Consider the following 22,436-nt stretch of genomic DNA (forward strand, 5'->3'; position numbering starts at 1 on the left):
CAGTGCCTTCAGGGCAGGGTACGCTGTTCTACAGAGACTTATTAGTAAACCCATTGCTATTTTCACCAAGGGCTTCCCTGGTGGCTCAGATTCATAAGAATCCTCCTGCCAATGCAGGAGACCTGGGATGGATCCCTGGGTCAGGAAGATCCTCTTGGATAAGGCAATGGCACCCCACTCCAATACTCTTGCCTGGAAAATCCCATGGGCGGAGGAGCCTGGTGGGCTGCAGTCCATGGGGTCGCTAAGAGTCGGACATGACTGAGCAACTTCACTTTGACCTTTCACTTGCATGCATTGGAGAAGGAAATGGCAACCCACTCCAGTATTCTTGCTTGGAGAATCCCAGGGACTGGGGAGCCTGGTGGGCTGCCATCTATGGGGTTGCACAGAGTCGGACACGATTGAAGCGACTTAGCAGCAGCAGCCTGATATATAACTTTCTCCATTCCTTTACTTTTAACATGTCTTTATAATTAAATTGGATTTCTAGTGGTACACATAAACACACACACCCTTTTTTTTTGGCCACACTGTATAGCATGCAGGATCTTAGTATCTCAACTAGGGAGTGAACCTGTGCCCTCGGCATTAGGAGCATGGAGTCTTAACCACCGGCAACCCACTCCAGTATTCTTGCCTGGAAAATCCCATGGACAGAGGAGCCTGGTATGCTACAGTCCATGGGGTTGCAAAGAGTCAGACAAGACTGAGTGACTTCACTTCACTCGTGTTTTTAGCTACTCTGACCATCTTTGAGTTTTAGTTAGCGCATTTTGTAATCAGTGATATAATTGGCTTAATATTTACTAAGTTTGCTTTCTATTTCTTACATCTGTTTTTAAACATTTTCCCACTTCTTTTGGTTTTAATTAAGCATTATATGCGATTTCATTTTATCTCCATTCTCAACATATCGATTATATTTCTTTATATGTATTTTTAGTTGTTTCCTTAGAATTTGCAATATATATTTAAGACAAATCAGGTCCACCTTCAAATAGCACTATCTTACTTTACATGTAGTTCAGGTACCTTGATGAGTTAGAGAGTTTTCATAATTCTTTCATCTCATTCATTGTGGCATTGTTGTTCATTTCTTTATAATTATCCAATGCATTAGTATTACTTTAAAAAGTTATCTTTTAGATTAAGAAAAATAAAAGATTTATTTCACCTTTATTTATTCCTTCTCTGACACTCTCTCTTTATGTAGATCTGAGTTTCTGACCTACATTATTTTCCTTCTTTCTGAAGAATTCCTTTTAACATTTCTTGCAGAATAGTTATCCTGGAAATAGATTTCCTCAGATTTTGTTTGTCTGAGAGTATTTATTTCTCCTTCACTTCTGAAGGATAGTTTTACTGGCTATTGAATTCAATATGCTGTGCTTAACTATTTCAACACTTTAAACATTTCACTCCACTTTTTCCTTGGTTGTATAATTTTTGGCAAGAAATGTGTTGTAATTCTTATCCTTTTTCCTTAGTGGATAAAGTGTTTTGCTTGACTCTGACTTTTTTCAAGATTTTCTCTGTTTTTGTTTTTTGTAGCATTTTATTTACTAAGCTAGAGATAGTTGTGGGAAAGCTTGGAATGGAAAAACAAGAGTACCTCTTTGGTTACAGTGAGTTTGAGATGCCTAACATCCAGACCCCTACACGGAGATATTGAATAACAAGTCTAGAATTCAAGGGGGGAAACTGGACTAGAAATGTAAATATGTGAATGAAGACAGGATTTAATATTGTTAGAATGAATGAGAGCAAAACAGGAATGAATATAAACATAAAAAGCTAAGCAATTAAACCCTGAATATATATAGTTACACACACATATATTTACATATATGTGACACAAAGATGCATCTTTTTTATCCATATTTTTTTCTTTTTTTTTTAAATTTTATTTTATTTTTAAACTTTACATAATTGTATTAGTTTTGCCAAATATCAAAATGAATCCGCCACAGGTATACATGTGTTCCCCATCCTGAACCTGTATCTTTCAGGGTAGCTGTTACTAAAAGTTTTGTTCTTTCTGAACCATGGCCTGCTTGTCTGCTTGTTCCATGGAAATTGGATACTGCAGTTTGCTTGACAGACTGGGCTATATCTCAAACCTGCTAGGTCAGTCATCTTTCTGCTAGCACCTGGTCTGCTCCATCACACACAGGGGCTGTTTCAGTACTGTAGCCTGCTGAGGGTACCTGAACCATATCCCAGCAGTTGACCAGCTCTCATCATGGGAATGGGGACCACAAAGAAATGCAAGGAATCGCTTAAGAACTGGTAATAACTAAGGTGCCAAGCCACTCAAGAGAGTTTCCTGGGATTCAAGTCCCTGATATTTCTGTCATACCCGTCTCTCCCAAACAAAAATGCAGAAAGTATGTTTCATTCCTATATTTATTAACTTAATTCCTCCATTAACTGGGTTCCACTTCTTTCAGAGAAACCATTAAATTGTTAGGAAGCCCAGTAAAGCAAATGAATACTTTCTTACCAGAAGGAAAAAAGGAAAAAGAAAGGAGGGGGAAAACAGATTAAGAAATTTATGACCAAGTAAGTAGCCATATCTTACTCTTCCATTTTGGCTCACAGTCCACTTCTTCACTGCTGAGTTTTTGCAGATGAAAGAAGGAACTTTCACTTGGTTACTCATGCCAGACCCCATCCCTACCAACAAACAATAAAGCACCTGTCACTGGACCGAGAATGCCTGGACTTAGCCCTGCTATTTATAATCAGAAAGTTCTGCTGAGTGATTAGTTGAGAAATCAGTTGTTGCAAGAATGTGCTAGTGACTTACTTGAGTTTTGGAGTAGAGGAAAAAAGGCATTAAACAAGGCAGGGCCTTTTTTCTGATTAAAACAAGAGTGATCCAAATAAGGCAAGATTTCCTACAAATAAATTGTAGCAAGACAGCTCCCTTGAGAAATACCTACTGAAATTTCTGAGACTTGATTCCTATGAAACAAGACATATTCTGAACAGGTTTTCTTCTCTTTCTCTCTCTCATATCATCTTGCCATGGAATACACGATAAAAATGGTAATAAGGCATACACTAAGAGCATACACAACACTCCTCCAAAACCCTCGAGTGAATCTATTAATTCTCTCGCACAGGGCCAGCTGCTTTCTGCACGGGGTCGTCTTGAGAAGCAGTGATAATGCAGTGAAAGAGGGCTAAGCTTGGACATGACTGTGTTCTGCTGTCTAACTTTATTTTAGAAAAGTCACAGGTGCTCTGAGTCCAATGGCTTTACTTGTAAAATGCAGTTAATAAGAACTACCTTACATAGTTATTGAGAAAATTAACTTTAAAAACATGAAATTGCATTGAAAAACTCACCCACCACAAATGTAAGGTGATATTAGTTATGAAAATCAGAATTGCTGTTGTTCAGTCGCTCAGTCCTGTCCAACTCTCTGCGACACCATGGACTGCAGCATGCGAGGAGATGGTGATGTCCTTCACCATCTCCCGGAGCTTGTTTCAGCTCATGTCCATTGAGTTGGTGATGCCATCCAATCATCTCATCCTCTATCATCCCCTTGTCCTCCTGCCTTCAATCTTTTCCAGCATCAGGGTCTTTTCTAATGAGTTGGCTCTTTGCATCAGGTGGCCAAAGTACGGGAGCTTCAACAGCATTAGTCCTTCCAATGAATATTCAGGACTGATTTCTTTTAAGATTGAATTATTTTTTTCTTTATAACTCAAAGGGAAGAGTCATATCATTCTGGATCCATTAATTGACTCGATTACATTAGATAAGTCACTTAAACTTTTTGAGACTAAATTTTCTACTAGAAATGAGGGAAATAATAGTGTTTACTTAATGGAGAGCACTCAGCAGAATTCTGGCATACAGGAAGTGCACAATAAATATAAGTTATTATTAAGACTGTGGTATATTCACAAAGGAACTAAAGAGTCTCGATGAGGGTGAAAGAGGAGAGTGAAAAGCTGGCTTAAAACTCAACATTCGGAAAACTAAGATCAGGGCCTCCAGTCTCATCACTTCATGACAAATAGAAGGCGAAAATGTTGAAGCAGTGACAGATTTTCTTTTCTCAGGGTGTGGAAGCTCCAAAATCATGGCTGGTGACTGCAGCCATGAAATTAGAAGATTATTGATTCTTGAAAGGAAAGCCATGGCAAACCTAGACAGCATATTAAAAAGCAGAGACATTATTTTGCTGATAAAAGTCCACATAGTCAAAGCTATGGTCTTTCCAGTAGTCATGTATGGATATGAGAGTTGGATCATCAAGATGGCTGAGTGCCAAAGAATTGATGATTTTGAAATGTGGTGCTGGAGAAGACTCTTGAGAGTCCCTTGGACAGCAAGGATTTCTAACCAGTCCTTCCTAAAGGAAATCAACTCTGAATATTCATTGGAAGGATGGATTCTGAAATTGAAGCTCCAATACTTTGGCTACTGATGTGAAGAGTTGACTCATTGGAAAAGACCCTGATGCTGGAAAAGATTGAAGACAAAAAGAAAGGAGGGCGGCAGAGGATGAGATGGTTAGATAACATCACCAATTCAATGGACATAAACTTTCCAGTATAAATAAAATAATTTCAAAATTAGTAAGAACTTGAACTCAATTGCCAACAAAGGTCCATCCAGTCAAGGCTATGGTTTTTCCAGTGGTCATGTATAAGATTAATAAAGTTTTTTTTTTTTTTAAGATAGTTCCAGATTTCTTTAAAAGTAATTCCAGTGGTCATGTATAGATGTGAGAGTTGGACTGTGAAGAAAGCTGAGCGCCAAAGAATTGATGCTTTTGAATTGTGGTGTTGGAGAGGACTCTTGAGAGTCCCTTGGACTGCAAGGAGATCCAACCAGTCCATTCTGAAGGAGATCAGCCCTGGGATTTCTTTGGAAGGAACGATGCTAAAGCTGAAACTCCAGTACTTAGGCCACCTCATGTGAAGAGTTGACTCATTGGAAAAGACTCTGATGCTGGGAGGGATTGGGGTCAGGAGGAAAAGGGGATGACAGAGGATGAGATGGCTGGATGGCATCACTGACTCAATGGATGTGAGTCTCAGTGAACTCCCGGAGTTAGTGATGGACAGGGAGGCCTGGTGTGCTGCGATGGGGTCGCAAAGAGTCGGACACGACTGAGTGACTGAACTGACTGATTCATTCAAATTGAGAAAAGCCTTAATGGCATACCTGAAGGATGATTTGTTTTACATTTTTCTTGGATATTTCCAGACAAGGAAACAACTATATCATAAGGATTGTTTACTTCATTGATGTATAATTTCTAGTAATTAAATTTTTGGCATTGAAAATAAATCTGTCTTTCTACCAGATATACCCATGATTCCTGAATCATCACATGGAAGAGTGCATACAATGTTTATCTATCAGCCCTGGAAGCCTTTTTAAAAAATTTAAATTTATTTATTTTAATTAGAGGCTAATTAATTTACAATATTGTATTGGTTTTGCCATCAGTCAGTTCAGTTCAGTCGCTCAGTCGTGTCCGACTCTTCCCGACCCCATGAACCGCAGCACGCCAGGCCTCCCTGTCCATCACCATCTCCCGGAGTTCACTCAAACTCATGTCCATTGAGTTGGTGATGCCATCCAGCCATCTCATCCTCTGTTGTCCCCTTTTTCTCCTGCCCCCAATCCCTCCCAGCAACAGAGTTTTTTCCAATGAGTCAACTCTTTGCATGAGGTGGCCAAAGTACTGGAATTTCAGCTTTAGCATAATTCCTTCCAAAGAAATCCCAGGGCTGATCTCCTTTACAGTGGACTGGTTGGATCTCTTTGCAGTCCAAGGGACTCTCAAGAGTCTTCCCAACACCACAGTTCAAAAGCATCAATTCTTCAGCGCTTGGCTTTCTTCACAGTCCAACTCTTGCATCCATACATGACCACAGGAAAAACCATAGCCTTGACTAAACGGACCTTTGTTGGCAAAGTAACGTCTACATCAACATGGATCTGCCATGGGTGTACACGTATTCCCCATTCTGAACCGCCCTCCCACCTCCCTCCCCGTACCATCCCTCTGGGTCATCCCAGTGCACCAACCCCAAGCATCCTGTATCCTGCATCGAACCTGGACTGGCAATTCATTTCTTATATAATATTATATATGTTTCAATGCCGTTCTCCCAAATCTGTCTGGGTACAAAATTCAAATCTCTGGAGTTCATCATAGTGTTGAGCTTAAAAACACTGGCTTTAAAATTACAGTCTCAGTGCAGTCAGTTTTTAGTTGTGTGATCAGTTATTTAATCTGCTTTTCAGTTTCTTTGTTATGTGGTTTCTTTGGGAGATTAAATGTAATAATAAATTTTAGGAATTAGCGTAACACTTACCGGGGTTCAATCCCTAGGTCAGAAAGACCTCCTGGAGAAGGAAATGGCAGCGCACTCCAGTCTTCTTGCCTGGAGAATTCCATGCACAGAGGAGCCTAGCAGGCTACAGTTCATGGGGTTGCAAAGAGTTAGACATGACTGAACAACTAACACTTTCACTTTTCTTTAGCATGTGGCAAATGCTTACTGTGAATTTTTAACTGAACATTAGCTATTTAGTTAATCATTTTTTGGGGGAGAAGGTTTTCAGCCAACCCCTTTATTTACACTGATCACCCTCCATGAATGTATATTTGTCTTTAGGAATATTGACCTGAAGGACAAATAATAATAGTATATATAAAGCAAATAATAACTGATGAAGTTTCTACCTGGAAAAGTGATGTTTATTAGAGATAACCACGTAGTTGCATGGATATATAGATAATTTCAAAAACAGTAGACAAAGGATATCACAAGGAAAAGTTTGAAGGTGTAAAAGACAACCAAAAAAGAGATAGCATTGCAGGTGATCTAAGCTTAGAATTGGAACTCATGCTACCATGCAAATACTCCTGGAGGAACACAGACATTTCCCACTTCAGAGAATTCCTTTCTGATGATCGCACTACTATTATTTCACAGCTGGATGATGAATAAGATCAACAGACTAATTGCTCCCTCAGAGCTATCACTCATCCCCAAATAAAGCTTCAGGGGATCTGAATCAACTTCCAAGGAAGCACTCCTGGAAGCAGGAGTGTGTATAGGTCTCGAATGCACAAACCCTAAGAGATTCAATTCCTTATAAGTAGGAGAACTAAAGTGTGTTTGGCTGGAGCACTCTGTTCTCTGCTCAGAGGCAGTAAACATGTGGTCCTGTTATAACACTGGAGAATGTGACTCCATTCTCAGGTGGACTATGTGAGTGTTTCAACCTCTGCCCATGCCCATGTCTTATCATTAACTTCTGCCGCCACCCCCCACACTCGGGGACCACATAAAGGGACCTTCCTGGTCCTTGAGGCTTCTTTTTCCTGAAATGGACTTTAAAAATCAAACAGTATTATAGAACCATAGGTTATTGTAGTATTTGGTACACTACTTGCTGCTATTCTTTCTTTTACTTAATATTCCAAATTCACCTTGGGACTTAATATTTCTAAGTCCACTCAGAAAACGCTAAAAGGACTAGAAGAACCAGAGCAGCATCTCCTGATAGAGTTGGGGACATTGTACCTCCCAAGTCTGGAAGGATGTAATCTGAAGAGGATGTGATGTAAGTCTATTTAATAATATTATTTCATAGAACATGTATTTGCAAATAATTTTAGAATGCCAACATTGAAGAAAGATATTTAAACATATATTTAAGAAACATAAAAATATGCTTTTCATTAGGATTTATGTTTTTCCCAGATACTTTCATAGAAATTGCATTAACTTTACTATGGCACCAGAGTATCTTTGTTGTTGATGTTTTTGCTAAGGTAATTATTATTTTCATTTTGTGTATGAAAAAAGTATATGTATGGAAGATATTGTATAAATTATTTGAACTACTATAGCTAATAAGTGGCAAAGCCAGAATTAAAATTAAATGTTCTGATTCCTAACACAATTTTTTCCTGATTATTTTTCAGAGGGTAATGCATAGTGGGAGTTTGCCTCTCGAAGATATTTTGAGATTTCAAAATATAAGTGTTCCTGAAAAGAGTGAATCCATGAATTAAACAACTGTAAAGTGGTTTCTAACTTGACTGGAAAATGATTTGAATATATCTTGGAACTTCTGGTCTTGTCATAAACAACCATCAGCCTCTCAAGACATTCCTTCCAAGAGATTGATAAACTGGCTGTAAAATAGCCTTTTCTTAATACATGATATTTTTAATATATGATATATTTAATACATGATATTTTTAACCTGCCATTCATAGGAAGGCAGGTTGTTGCTTGTTAAAAACAGCCAATGTGCTCATTGGCAAAAAGCTTAATAATTTGATATTGGTGTTTAGACCTCAGTGTTCCTGATCCCTTTTCAAGGTCTGACTTCATCACAGCTATGAGGAACGCCTCGGTGGTGACTGAGTTTATTCTGCTGGGCATCCCGCACACAGAGGACCTGGAGACCATGCTCTTTGTCCTGTTTCTGTCCTTCTACATCTTCACCCTTATGGGGAACCTGCTCATCCTACTGGCAATTGTCTCCTCCGCTCCGCTGCACACTCCCATGTACTTCTTCCTGTGTAAACTGTCTGTGTGTGACATGTTTTTCCCCTCTGTGAGTTCCCCAAAGATGCTCTTCTACCTCTCAGGGAACAGCCGAGCCATCTCCTACGCAGGCTGCGTGTCCCAGCTCTTCTTCTACCACTTCCTGGGTTGTACCGAGTGTTTCCTGTACACGGTAATGGCCTATGATCGCTTTGTTGCCATATGTTACCCTCTGCGCTACACAATAATCATGAGTCACAGAGCGTGTGCCATCCTGGCCACGGGCACCTCATTTTTTGGCTGTATTCAGGCCACATTTCTAACTACACTCACCTTCCAGTTGCCCTACTGTGGCCCCAATGAAGTGGATTATTTCTTCTGTGATATCCCGGTCATGCTGAAGCTGGCTTGTGCAGACACCTCAGCCCTGGAGATGGTGGGGTTCATCAGTGTGGGCCTCATGCCCCTCAGCTGCTTCCTTCTCATCCTCACCTCCTACAGCCGCATCGTCTGCTCCATCCTGCAGATCCGCTCTGCAGACGGCCGAAAGCGCGCCTTCTCCACCTGCAGCGCCCACCTCACTGCCATCCTGCTTTTCTACATGCCAGTGGTCCTCATTTACCTACGGCCAACCCCAAGCCCCTGGATGGATGCAACTGTTCAGATCCTGAATAACCTGGTCACCCCCATGCTCAACCCGCTGATCTACAGCCTCAGGAATAAAGAGGTGAAGTCATCTCTGAGGAAGGTCCTTTATCAGCTGGACATCCTTCCTGAGCAGAGGTAGAGAAATCAGTAGCTACTACTTCAACTGTACTTCATAGTTTATGGAATATTACTGTATGGTAATATTCACAAACATCTTTGAGAGGACAGATACTACTATGATTACATCCATTTTGTGATGTGTGGACTAAGACTGGAAGCGATAAAATGGCTTGTTAAGGACACACAGGGCTTCCAGGTGGCAGTAGTGGTAAAGAACCTGCCAGTCTATACAGGGGATATAAGACACGGGAGTTCAATCCTTGGGTCAGGAAGATCCCCTGAAGGAGGGCACTGCAACCCTCTCAAGTATTCTTGCCTGGAGAATCCCATGGACAGAGAAGCCTGGTGGGTTACAGTCCATGGGCTTATAAAGAGTTGGACAAACTGAAGTGACTTAGCACGCACGCGTGTATGCAAGGACACATAAGGAGTGAATGGCAGAAAGAAGACTCTAGGGCTGGCTTTCTGACCCTGGGACGTGTGTGTTATCATGCTGCCGATAAGGGAAGGAGGGAGACCACTTTTTGCTTCTTCAGCTTCTCAAGATCTGTTTCTGTCATCCTCTTGCAGCCCCTCCTCCTCTTCTTTCCCCCTTTGCCCTGGTGCTTCTTCACCTTGGCCGCAGTGTTTGATTCCGCCAGTGTCTTCATTGAATAAGTCCTCATTTTATTGGTCTAGGAGTTGTTGAAAAAAAAAACAAAGACTTATATCCCCAAGGCTACAAGTATAGTGAATAGTGTTAGTCACTCAGTCGTGTCAGATTCTTTGTGACCCCATGGACTATAGCTCACCAGGCTCCTCTGTCCATGAAGTTCTCCAGACAAGAATACTGGAGTGGGTAGCCATTCCCTTCTCCAGGGTATCTTCCTAATCCAGGAATTGAACCCAGGTTTCCTATAATGTAGGTGGATTCTTTACCACCTGAGCTACCAGGGAAGCCCAAGTAGCTGGGACCTGAGGCAGGTCTCTCACGAGTGAGGCAGAGGGACTAGTGAACTTCTTTTCTACAAACCCTGTCTGCCGGGCTCAGCTGGGAAGCAGTCCTGGCTGGAAATGTGCAGCATGTGAAGGGGAATGGGGAGATGGGGAGAATCCACAGAGCCGTGACTGCACTGTGATGCTGTTTCAGAAAATCTGGACTTGGTTTTGTATTCCTCAGCACAGCCAGGAGGCAATGTGGCACCCTAGATGTCATTGTTTTGTACCTTTGACTTCTCTGTTTATGGAAAGAATTTGAGTTTGGTCCCCATGCCCACATTTCTTTTTGCTTTGGCTGAAATATGGGAAGGTTGAAAAATGTGCTGTTTCAATACAGTTTGTTTTCACAGCTCAACTGATTGAGCATTACTATCACACTTGGGGAATCTAGTGACTAGAATAAACATTCTAACGGAGACGTAGGGATGGAAGGACACTGGAAAGAGGGTGATAAATGAGAAGGGGGCAGAGATAGAGAGGAGTCTTTATTCCTGCCTCTGTACTTCTCAAAATCAGACAGCAGCCATGGAAACTTCCAGACCAGACTAGCACTCTTGTGTCTACCTCCAGGCACTGGTGTGAGCTAGCAATCAGTCCTGGATCAGAGACAAACTCTTGTTGGTCTCTTCTCTTTAACTCTTAAAAACCTTTTTATTTTTTTGCTGCTCAGTAAACAAGAGTCTAAAGGGGAAGTTTCAAATACACTTCAAATGGCTCTAAGTTTAATATATCCCAAATTTTTCTAGGTGGTGCAGTGGTAAACAATCTGTCTTCCAATGCAGGAGACATAAGAGATGTGGGTTCGCCCGTGGGTCAAGAAGATCCCCTGGAGGAGGAAATGGCAACCCACTCCAGTATTCTTGTCTGGAGAATTCCATGGACAGTGGAGCCTGGTGGACTACAGTCCAGAGGATCACAAAGAGTTGGACACGACTAAGCACACACACATGCATACACAAACCCTTCTAAGCCTCTCTGAGTCTACATGATCTCTTCCCATTCCTCAGTTTCCTGGTTGTAACAGCTCAGAGGGTCAACCTAGCACAATTTGTAATAATAAAAGATGGAATCAAATTCCTATTCATTTTCACTCATTCAGATGTCATCTGATAGATAACTCTGCTAGGAGTAGGCGAGGCAAAGATAAAGAAGACACAGATGATCTTACCTAAATGATGTCATAGTCTGCTGGAGAAAACAGACATACAATAGTTAAATTATAACTGTAGACAGAAAAAGATACACTGAAGCTACACCAGGAATGGAGAGACCAAGAAAATGTGATAAATGGAGATTTATAGAGCATTTATCATGTACTAAGCACTATACTAGTTTATTTGCATTATTATATCATTTTATTTTTGTAATGATCCTATCTGCCTGCAATGCAGGAGACCCTGGTTCAGTTCCTGAGTCAGGAAGATCCCCTGGAAAAGGGATAGGCTACCCACTCCAGTATTCTTGGGCTTCCCTAGTGGCTCAGTTGGTAAAGAATCCACCTGCAATGTGGGAGACCTGGGTTCGATCCCTGGGTTGGGAATATCCCCTGGAGAAGGGAAAGGCTACCCACTCCACTACTCTGGCCTAGAGAATTCCATGGACTCTATAGTCCATGGGGTCACAAAGAGTCAGACATGACTGAGTGACTTTCACTCACTCAATGACCCTATGAGCTAAATACTTGTTATTACTGTATTTTTGTATTTTACAGTTTAGAAATATGAGATTGAGCATGGGAAACTTGTTCAAAACCATACATGTCATGTGTACCTTGGCTGCCGTCCAGCCCTATGTTTGTCTTGCTGCTGCTACTACTGCTAAGTCGCTTCAGTCGTGTCCGACTCTGTGCGACCCCATAGACGGCAGCCCATCAGGCTCCCCGGTCCCTGGGATTCTCCAGGCAAGAACACTGGAGTGGGTTGCCATTTCCTTCTCCGATGCATGAAAGTGAAAAGTGAAAGTGAAGTTGCTCAGTCGTGTCCGACTCTTAGCTACCCCATGGACTACAGCCCACCAGGCTCCTCCGTCCATGGGATTTTCCAGGCAAGAGTACTGGAGTGGGGTGCCATTGCCTTCTTCATGTTTGGCTTACTCTCTGTTATAGACTGAATTGTGTTTTCCCCCCAGATTCACATGTTGGAGTCTTAACTGTCCCCTGCCAGACCCCATACCTCAGAATGTGGCTGTAATTTGGAGATAGGACCTTTAAAGCAGTAATTAAATTAAAATGAGGCTCTTAGGGTGGACCCCAATTCAACATGACTGATGTCCTTATGAGAAAGGTAATATGCAGATACAAAGAGACACCAGGGATACAGTTGGAGGAATGTCGGCATGAGGATGTACAAGAGGGTGGCCATCGGCAAGTCATCAAGGACAGAGCCTGAAATGGGTCCCTTGTCCTCCCAGAGGAAACCAACCCTTCTGTCTCCTTGATCTTAGACTCCTAGACTCCAGAACTGTGAGAAAATAAATGTCTGTTTTTTATGCCACCCAATTTGTGGTTCAGTATTTTGTCCCCATAGTCCTAGAAAACCGAGACTTCCAAGCCCAGATCTGTTCTAATGCCTCCCATATCCAACGTATGATTTGTGCTGCTGATAACAGCATGCTCTTTCTATATTCATTCCTATTAACATCACTGTTTGAGACTCAGAAATGATCTTTGTTTCCCAAAGGAGGTAATGGAAAGTTCCAGATAAGAAACACATTTATAAAACTTTTCTTACCACTTACACCAAGCTGTAAGATTTCTCTAAGGGAATCATTGTGAAGAGAATTCTCTAGTTAATTAATCTCAAAGGTACTCACTCTTATGAGATGCTTCTCCTGCTCATTATGACTTTGGCTTTTATTTTTGCCCTCTAATTTTTAGTTCTCACTTCAGAGCTGCATATCAGGGCCAAGTGGATTAATAAGATTGGGAATTGATACTGGAAGTACAAGAAGGCTTGTTAGTTTTATGGTCTGGGTTTTCTCTGCAATTAGTATTCAAGGGAAGAACTAAGTGTGAGTGTAACATACATGTGTATATGCATATGTGTATACACACACACACACACACACACACACACACACACACACACACAACATACAGCCTACTTTCCACACACGTTCAGGCAAAATTTCATTCACCTCAGTTTTTCTAGCATTTCTAAGGTGAGACTGATTTCTTCCTAAATTATTGCATTAAAAGAGAGAGATTCTATGATATTACCTTTTTGTGAGAGTTAGTGATAAAAATGTCACTTGCCAGTTATGATGCAATTATATGGTCTAGACAAAGCAGTTAAAATAATTCAGAGTTTCAAATGGCTACATATTCTGAGCATGGAATCTTCTTATCTCAAAGAAACACCATTGGAATCTTTCAATCACATTCCAGGGCTCAGAGCTGGCTTTGCCCAGCACCTAATAAAAAGCAGAATTAAAGCAAGGCAGTTAGACCAAACAGCAGGGCCAGGGTGAGCAATCTGACACTCAGAGTGAATTTTAAGATGGAATGCAGAAGGTTCAGTTTATCAGCCCTGACAGTTCTCATGGCTTAAATCAATCCGATACTTGCTAGTTCTTTCCATCAGTAGTTGCTATGAAAATTTGTATCTCATGTTATTGCCTGCAGTTTTGATACCCAAAATTTAGAAGTATTTTACATTCTTAGTTATTTTGAGAGAGCTAAGGAATATTTAATTTCCTTAAATACACACACACAAAACCCATGCACACACACACACGTGATACAATCAATGGAACTGACAATAATTCTGATAATATACCAACAGAATGAAATTCATTATTTTAAAGTGAATATAAAAGTCCTTTAGGGATGCCAATAAACAAACCATTTCTATGAAAACAAAGAGCTACATTCTTAAGTCCTGTAAGACATAGGAAGATAGAAATTTATGAGACCTTAAAGATCATACCAATATAAATGAAAATTATATATAATTTATGAATTATAAATTAACCAATATAAATGAATTTTATAATTTCATTTTATAAATTTATATACTTTATAAATTATATAAATTTATAAATTATAAATTAATTTAACCAATATAAATGAATTTTATAATTTCATTTTATAAATTTCATTTTATAAATTCATTTTATAAATGAATTTTATAATTTTATAATTATAAATGAATTTTATAATTAATTTAACCAATATAAATGAAAGTTTCAATATAAAATGAAAACAGTGATTTCATTTTATATATATAATGAGGCAACTGAATCCAGAGAGCCCAAACAACATACATAAAATAACATGGAACAAGTGAGAAAAAAGTTAGGGACTCTGTTCTCCAATGCAGCTTCACTTAAAAGGATGGATTGGTATCTAAATTAGGATCTAAATCTTATACTGAGTTTGTCTGTTTAGAATAAGTTTTAAAATTTTTATTTATTTCTTTTAATTGGAGGATAATTACTTTACAATATTGTGATGGTTTTTTGCCATAGAGTGACATGAATTGGCCATAGGCATACATGTGTTCTCCTGAATCCTCCTCTATAGTTTTTATAGTTATCTTTATACTTGTCTTCTCCACCTCGTAGCTGGTGAATTCTCTGAGAATAGGTACTGTATGTCTCATATATCTTGTACCACTAAGCCCGTCTTTGTGTCCCATGCAGTGGTTCAGCACAGAGTCTGAGCACAGCTGAAAGTCTATCACTATTTTTAATATTGAATTGGATATACTTTAGTAAGTGATGTCTGTACATAGCCTGGTCCTCAACTCTCTGGCCAGTTTATTATTTATAGAGCTAAGTCTATCTACTGGGAAGCAAATGATGAGCAGAAGTAAAGAGAGAAATTTAGACTAGGGTCCACATGAAAAGATAGTCTAAATGCAACATAGTTAGATCTTATTTTTAGATCATGATTATCAAATAGAACTGTTGAGGTGGAAGGGACCTCAGAGATCCCTCATATAAATACCTCTCCTAGAAAAGAGGAAAGAGGTCTTTGTATCTTACTGAGTGCTCAGAAGTGAAGGCACTAAACTGGGAGTTCTGTTCTCCAAGGGATCTGAAGTCTAAGTTGATTTCCTCTTATTTTAATTAACTGATGTATTAATTTAGCAAACATTCATTGAGTCACTGTTAAGTCAGTTAACAGAGAAAGAAAAGCTGATTTGGGCAGAGGTCTTTATGTAATTAGTTATGAAACAAATTAAGTATTATGTGTCAAAAATGTAATTAAAATATGAAGTGGGTTCAAATGAGAGAGGTTTATTTGGTCTGGGAATACCAGGGTGAGCCTAAAAGAGAAGATCACATATGAAATGTGTATCGCTGGCTGGTAGGATTTAAAAATTTGAGAATGGGGATGGCCGTAAGAGGAAAACCTAGGAGTGGTTAAGGCATAGAAATGTCAAGAGAAATAGAAAAGTCATTAGTTTTTTTTCCTTTTTAGCAAAAAAAAAAAAAAAATCAGTAATATATAATGCTTAATATTGTGTTATATGTTTATAATATAGCAGCTATTATTATGTATAATATGGTACATACATACAATGTATACTATACATATATGTATAATTCATTTGTATATATATATATATAGTAATATGTTCTATTTTTATTGTATACTGTTAATATAGTATTTTATAGTATTTTCAATGTTTGTAGCATGGTATTATTTATACTCATTTGGCAAAAGCCATGCTAAAAGCATTGGCTATATGGTCAGGAAAAAGAGAAACAGCAGGCTTGAAATTAATTGTTAGGCTATCCATGCTCTCCTTCTGCTCTGCATTTGGTTTCCATGGAAACCTTCCAGAGGACCCTGTAAGTCAGCGACTGACTGAAGCTGGTTTGCTGAGCCCTTTGAAATGAGGTGTAAGCTTGAAGGTCAGAGAAAATGTTGCAAGTAAAATTGCACTGGCTGAATAATTTTCAAAGTCCATTGAACATAATTAGGCCTATTATTTTCCACCCGTAATTCTATTCCTAGCCATCATATTATCAGGTCCCCGACCACATCCAGATACATGTATATAACTTACATCTCTATGTATCTCTTGGGGAGTCACAATTTAAGGTCATTTCAAACATGTAAGTGGGTTTCTTAGGTGGCTCAGTGGTAAAGAACCCGCCTGTCAATGGAGGAGACGCAAGAGATACACGTTCGATCCTTGGCTCAGGAAGATCCTCTGGAGGAGGAAAGGGCAACCCACTCCAGTAATAAACCTGGGAAATGCCATGGACAGAGTAGCCTGGGAGGCTACAGTCCATCGGATTGCAGAGTTAGACACAACTGAACACTCATGCAAACATACAAAGAAGATATATAGTGGGCAACTGTTGCTCTTATGGGACAAACTCAGATGCACAAAATGTAACTTCCTTTGTTTTTTCATACCTAGCTTATTTTTATCTTGCACCTCCATTTCTGCCAAATGGTTGGTAGGAAAAATATCCTAGTTACATTGAAGTCAATGAGATTCAAGTTACACTTATTATATTCAAGTTACAAACTTAGTCAATTTTGAACTTTCTACCCTCATCCTTCATTTCTCCAGGGTTGATTCTGAGCTCTGTGACTACAAACTATAGCATTGGTAAAGAGGGATGTCCATTTTTCCACTTTGATACACCTTCTTGTGGTCTCCTCTGATATGTACTGTGACCTGTGATGGTGTTTGGTCAACTCTATCTGTCCTGACATCTGCTGGAAGTAACCCTTTCCTACCATGGTCACCCAACAACATTGTTATCTAACATTGACATCCAACATCATCATCCCATGGAGACTCCCCTCATCATAAACTGGAGACCCCTTTAGATTTCCTCCCAAATCGAATTTCTACAATCCCTTTAAATTAATTAGCTGGTAAAAATAATATATTGATGATGTTAAAAGCTCACTTTTAAAAGAAGCAAGATTACAGCAAGGGTAAGAAAGATAATTCAAAGGATGATTGAATATACCTTGAATAGTTTAGGATGGACAGGTTCAGTTCAGTTCAGTCACTCAGTCATGTGCAACTCTTTGTGACCCCATGAATCGCAGCACGCCAAGCCTTCCTGTCTATCACCAACTCCCAGAGTTCACTGAGACTCATGTCCCCCGAGTCAGTGATGCCATCCAGCCATCTCATCCTCTGTCGTCACCTTCTCCTCTTGCCCCCAATCCCTCCCAGCATCAGAGTCTTTTACAATGAGTCAACTCTTCGCATGAGGTGGCCAAAGTACTGGAGTTTCAGCTTTAGCATCATTCCTTCCAAAGAACACCCAGGGCTGATCTCCTTCAGAATGGACTGGTTGGATCTCCTTGCAGTCCAAGGGACTTTCAGGAGTCTTCTCCAACATCACAGTTCAAAAGCATCAATTCTTTGGTGCTCAGCCTTCTTCACAGTCCAAATCTCACATCCATACATGACCACTAGAAAAACCATAGCCTTGACTAGACGGACCTTTGTTGGCAAAGTAATGTCTCTGCTTATCAATATGCTATCTAGGTTGGTCATAACTTTCCTTCCAAGGAGTAAGCGTCTTTTATTTTCATGGCTTCAGTCACCATCTGCAGTGATTTTGGAGCCCAGAAAAATAAAGTCTGACACTGTTTCCACTATTTCCCCATCTGTTTGCCATGAAGTGATGGGACCAGATGCCATGATCTTCGTTTTCTGAAAGTTGAGCTTTAAGCCAACTTTTTCACTCTCCTCTTTCACTTTCATCAAGAGGCTTTTTAGTTCCTCTTCACTTTCTGCCATAAGGGTGGTGTCATCTTCATATCTGAGGTTATTGATATTTCTTCCGGAAATCTTGATTCCAGCTTGTGCTTCTTCCAGACCAGCATTTCTCATGATGTACTCTGCATATAAGTTAAATAAGCAGGATGACAATATACAGCTGTGATGTACAACTTTTCCTATTTGGAACCAGTCTGTTGTTCCATGTCCAGTTCTAACTGTTGCTTCCTGACCTGCATATAGCTTTCTCAAGAGGCAGGTCAGGTGGTCTGGTATTCCCATCTCTTTCAGAATTTTCCACAGTTTATTGTGATCCACACAGTCAAAGACTTGGCATAGTCAATAAAGCAGAAATAGATGTTTTTCCGGAACTCTCTTGCTTTTTCGATGATCCAGTGGATGTTGGCAATTTGATCTCTGGTTCCTCTGCCTTTTCTAAAACCAGCTTGAACATCTGGAAGTTCACGGTTCACATATTGCTGAAGCCTGGCTTAGAGAAATTTGAGCATTACTTTACTAGCGTGTGAGATGAGTGCAATTGTGCGGTAGTTTGAGCATTCTTTGGCATTGCCTTTCTTTGGGATTGGAATGAAAACTGACCTTTTCCAGTCCTGTGGCCACTGCTGAGTTTTCCAAATTTGCTGGCATATTGAGTGCAGGATTTTCACAGCATCATCTTTCAGGATTTGAAATAGTTCAACTGGAATTCCATCACCTCCACTAGCTTTGTTCGTAGTGATGCTTTCTAAGGCCCTCTTGACTTCCCATTCTAGGATGTCTGGCTCTAGGTGAGTGATCATACCATCGTGATTATCTTGGTCATGAAGATCTTTTTTTGTACAGTTCTTCTGTGTATTCTTGCCACCTTTTGTTAATATCTTCTGCTTCTGTTAGGTCCATACCATTTCTGTCCTTTATCGAGCTCATCTTTGCATGAAATGTTCCCTTGGTATCTCTAATTTTCTTGAAAAGATCTCTAGCCTTTCCCATTCTATTGTTTTCCTCTATTTCTTTGCATTGATCACTGAAGAAGGCTTTCTTGTCTCTCCTTGCTATTCTTTGGAACTCTACATTCAAATGGGATATTTTTCCTTTTCTCCTTTGCTTTTCAGGTTTCTTATTTTCATAGCTATTTGTAAGGCCTCCCCAGACAGCCATTTTGCTTTTTTGCATTTCTTTTCCATGGGGATGGTCTTGATCCCTGTCTCCTGTACAATGTCACGAACCTCCTTCCATAGTTCATCAGGCACTCCATCTATCAGATCTAGGCCCTTAAATCTATTTTTCACTTACACTGTATAATCATAAGGGATTTGATTTAGGTCATACCTGAATGATCTAGTGGTTTTCCCTACTTTCTTCAATTTAAGTCTGAATTTGGCAATAAGGAGTTCATGATCTGAGCCACAGTCAGCTCCTGGTCTTGTTTTTGTTAACTGTATAGAGCTTCTCCATCTTTGGCTGCAAAGAATATAATCAATCTGATTTTGGTGTTGACCATCTGGTGATTTCCATGTGTAGAGTCTTCTCTTGTGGTGTTCGAAGAGGGTGTTTGCTATGACCAGTGCATTTTCTTGGCAAAACTGTTAGTCTTTGCCCTGCTTCATTCCATATTCCAAGGCCAAATTTGCCTGTTACTCCAGGTGTTTCTTGACTTCTTACTTTTGCATTCCAGTCCCCTATAATGAAAAGGACATCTTTTTTGGGTATCACTTCTAAAAAGTCTTGTAGGTCTTCACAGAACCATTCAACTTCTGCTTCTTCAGCGTTACTGGTTGGGGCATAGACTTGGATTACTGTGATATTGAATGGTTTGCCTTGGAAATGAACAGAGATCATTCTGTCATTTTTGAAATTGCATCCAAGTACTGCATTTCAGACTCTTTTGTTGACCATGATGGCTACTCCATTTCTTCTAAGGGATTCCTGCCTGCAGTAGTAGATATAATGGTCATTTGAGTTAAATTCACCCATCCAGTCCATTTTAGTTCGCTGATTCTCTGAATGTCGACGTTCACTCTTGCCATCTCCTGTTTGACCACTTCCAATTTGCCTTGATTCATGGACCTAACATTCCAGGTTCCTATGCAATATTGCTCTTTACAGCACAGACAGGTACACACTGCTAAATTTAAAATGATAATCAACATGGACCTACCTTATAGCATAGGGAACTCTGCTCAATGCTATGTGGCAGCCTGGATGGAAGAGGGGCTTGGGGGAGAATGGGTACATGTATATGTATTTCTGAGTCCCTTTGTAGTTCTCCTGAAAATATCACAACATTGTTAATAGGCTATACAGCAATATAAAATAAAAAGTTAAGAAAAAATAAAATCAAGTTGATAAATGACACATAAAACTCACAAATATAAATATATTTCTTTGATTAAATTCAGTATCAATTATTTGATTTCACATAAAACAACATAATCATTTAGATCAAATCAGTGCATTTAGGATTTTATAGGTTTTATAGTATATTTTTTGCATTTATTTTGCTTATTTCTATATAAAGGTTGAAAGCAACCATTCACATCTAGTTTCAAATTAGAGATAACAATACTTAAGAAAATGTATAGTCAACAAGAACATTTTTTTCTGATTGTATATAATTCAAGTTGAAGTACCAACAATCTAGATTCTGCATTTCACCTCTGGGCATATACACAAGAGATTTGGAAACGTATGGTCAAACAGAAACTTATATATAAATTTTCATAAGAGCACTATTAATAATAATCTGAAGTAGGAACAACCGAGTTCAGTTCAGTTTCAGTTTAGTTGCTTAGTTGTGTCCAACTCTTTGCAACCACATGGACTGGAGCACACCAGGAGTCCCTGTCCACCACCAACTTCCAGAGGTTACACAAACTCATTTCCATTGAGTCAGTGATGCCATCCAACCATCTTATCCTCTGTTCTTCCCTTCTCCTGCCTTTAATCTTTCCCAGGGTCTTTTCCAATGAGTCAGTTCTTCACATCAGGTGGCCAAATTATTGGAGCTTCAACTTCAACATCAGTCCTTCCAATGAATATTCAGGACTGATTTCCTTTAGGATTGAATGGTTGGCTCTCCTTGTAGTCCAAGGGACTCTCAAGAGTCTTCTCCAACACCAAGTTCAAAAGCATCAATTCTTCAGCACTCAGCTTTCTTGATAATACAACTCTCACATCCAAACACAACTACTGGGAAAACCATAGCCTTGACTAGATGGACCTTTGTTGGCAAAGTAATGTCTCTGCTTTTCAATATGCTGTCTAGGTTGGTCATAACTTTCCTTCCAAGGAGTAAGCGTCTTTTAATTTCATGGCTGCAGTCACCATCTGCAGTGATTTTGGAGCCCCCAAAAATAAAGTCTGTCACTGTTTCCATTGTTTCCCCATCTATTTGCCATGAAGTGATGGGACCAGATGCCATGATCTTAGTTTTCTGAAAGTTGAGTTTTAAGCCAATTTTTTCACTTTTCTCTTTCACTTTCATCAAGAGCCTCTTTAGTTCTTCTTTGCTTTCTGCCATAAAGGTGCCATAAGGGTGGTGTCATTTGCATATCTGAGGTTATCTGCATTCCTGAGGCAGTAAACTTAATAACCTCAGAAACAACCCATATACCCATAAAGTAATGAATTAGTAAAAAATGTACTATATCTACACCATGCACAATTTTTTGGCTATAAAAGGAATGAAGTGCTGGTAGGTGCTATGAAGTAGATGAACCTTGAAAACATTATGCCAAATGAAAGAAGGTAGATGCAAAAGGCTACATGGTGTATGATTGTATTTACATGAACTGTGCACAAAAGACAAGTCCATAACAGCAGAAAAGCACATTATGGTGTCCTAGAGTGAGGGATGGGAAGAAGCAATGCCTGCAAGTAGGCATGAGGGATCTTTCTAATGTGATAGAAATGTTCTAAAATTGGATTGTGGTATTGGTGGCAAAACTGTGAAATCACTGAACTGTATACTTTATTTATTTATTTATTTTTGGCCTTGGAATATTGTTTTTTTTTTTTTTAAACTTTATATAATTGTATTAGTTTTGCCAAATATCAAAATGAATCCGCCACAGGTATACATGTGTTCCCCATCCTGGACCCTCCTCCCTCCTCCCTCCCCATACCATTCCTCTGGGTTGTCCCAGTGCACCAGCCCCAAGCATCCAGTATCGTGCCTCGAACCTGGACTGGCATCTCGTTTCTTACATGATATTTTATGTGTTTCAATGTCATTCTCCCAAATCTTCCCACCCTCTCCCTCTCCCACAGAGTCCATAAGACTGTTCTATACATCAGTGTCTCTTCTGCTGTCTCGTACACCGGGTTATTGTTACCATCTTTCTAAATTCCATATATATGCATTAGTATACTGTATTGGTGTTTTTCCTTCTGGCTTACTTCACTCTGTATAATAGGCTCCAGTTTCATCCACCT

At 39.7% G+C, this 22,436-nt stretch overlaps 1 protein-coding gene across 1 annotated transcript; it reads left to right on the plus strand.

Moving 5' to 3' along the window:
* The first annotated feature begins 8,401 nt into the window (after positions 1 to 8,401).
* OR10D1 (olfactory receptor family 10 subfamily D member 1) lies at positions 8,402 to 9,337 on the plus strand. Its single transcript, NM_001390056.1, has one exon. It carries the CDS (start codon positions 8,402 to 8,404, stop codon positions 9,335 to 9,337), a length of 936 nt encoding a protein of 311 aa, NP_001376985.1.
* The last annotated feature ends 13,099 nt before the right edge of the window (positions 9,338 to 22,436 follow it).

This window comes from Bos taurus, chromosome 29 (genome assembly GCF_002263795.3).
Source record: "Bos taurus isolate L1 Dominette 01449 registration number 42190680 breed Hereford chromosome 29, ARS-UCD2.0, whole genome shotgun sequence".
Taxonomy (NCBI): Eukaryota; Metazoa; Chordata; class Mammalia; order Artiodactyla; family Bovidae; genus Bos; species Bos taurus.

Coding starts and splice junctions, on each gene's coding strand:
- OR10D1 (NM_001390056.1), top strand. CDS start 8,402: ATGAGGAACGCCTCGGTGGTGACTGAGTTTATTCTGCTGGGCATCCCG.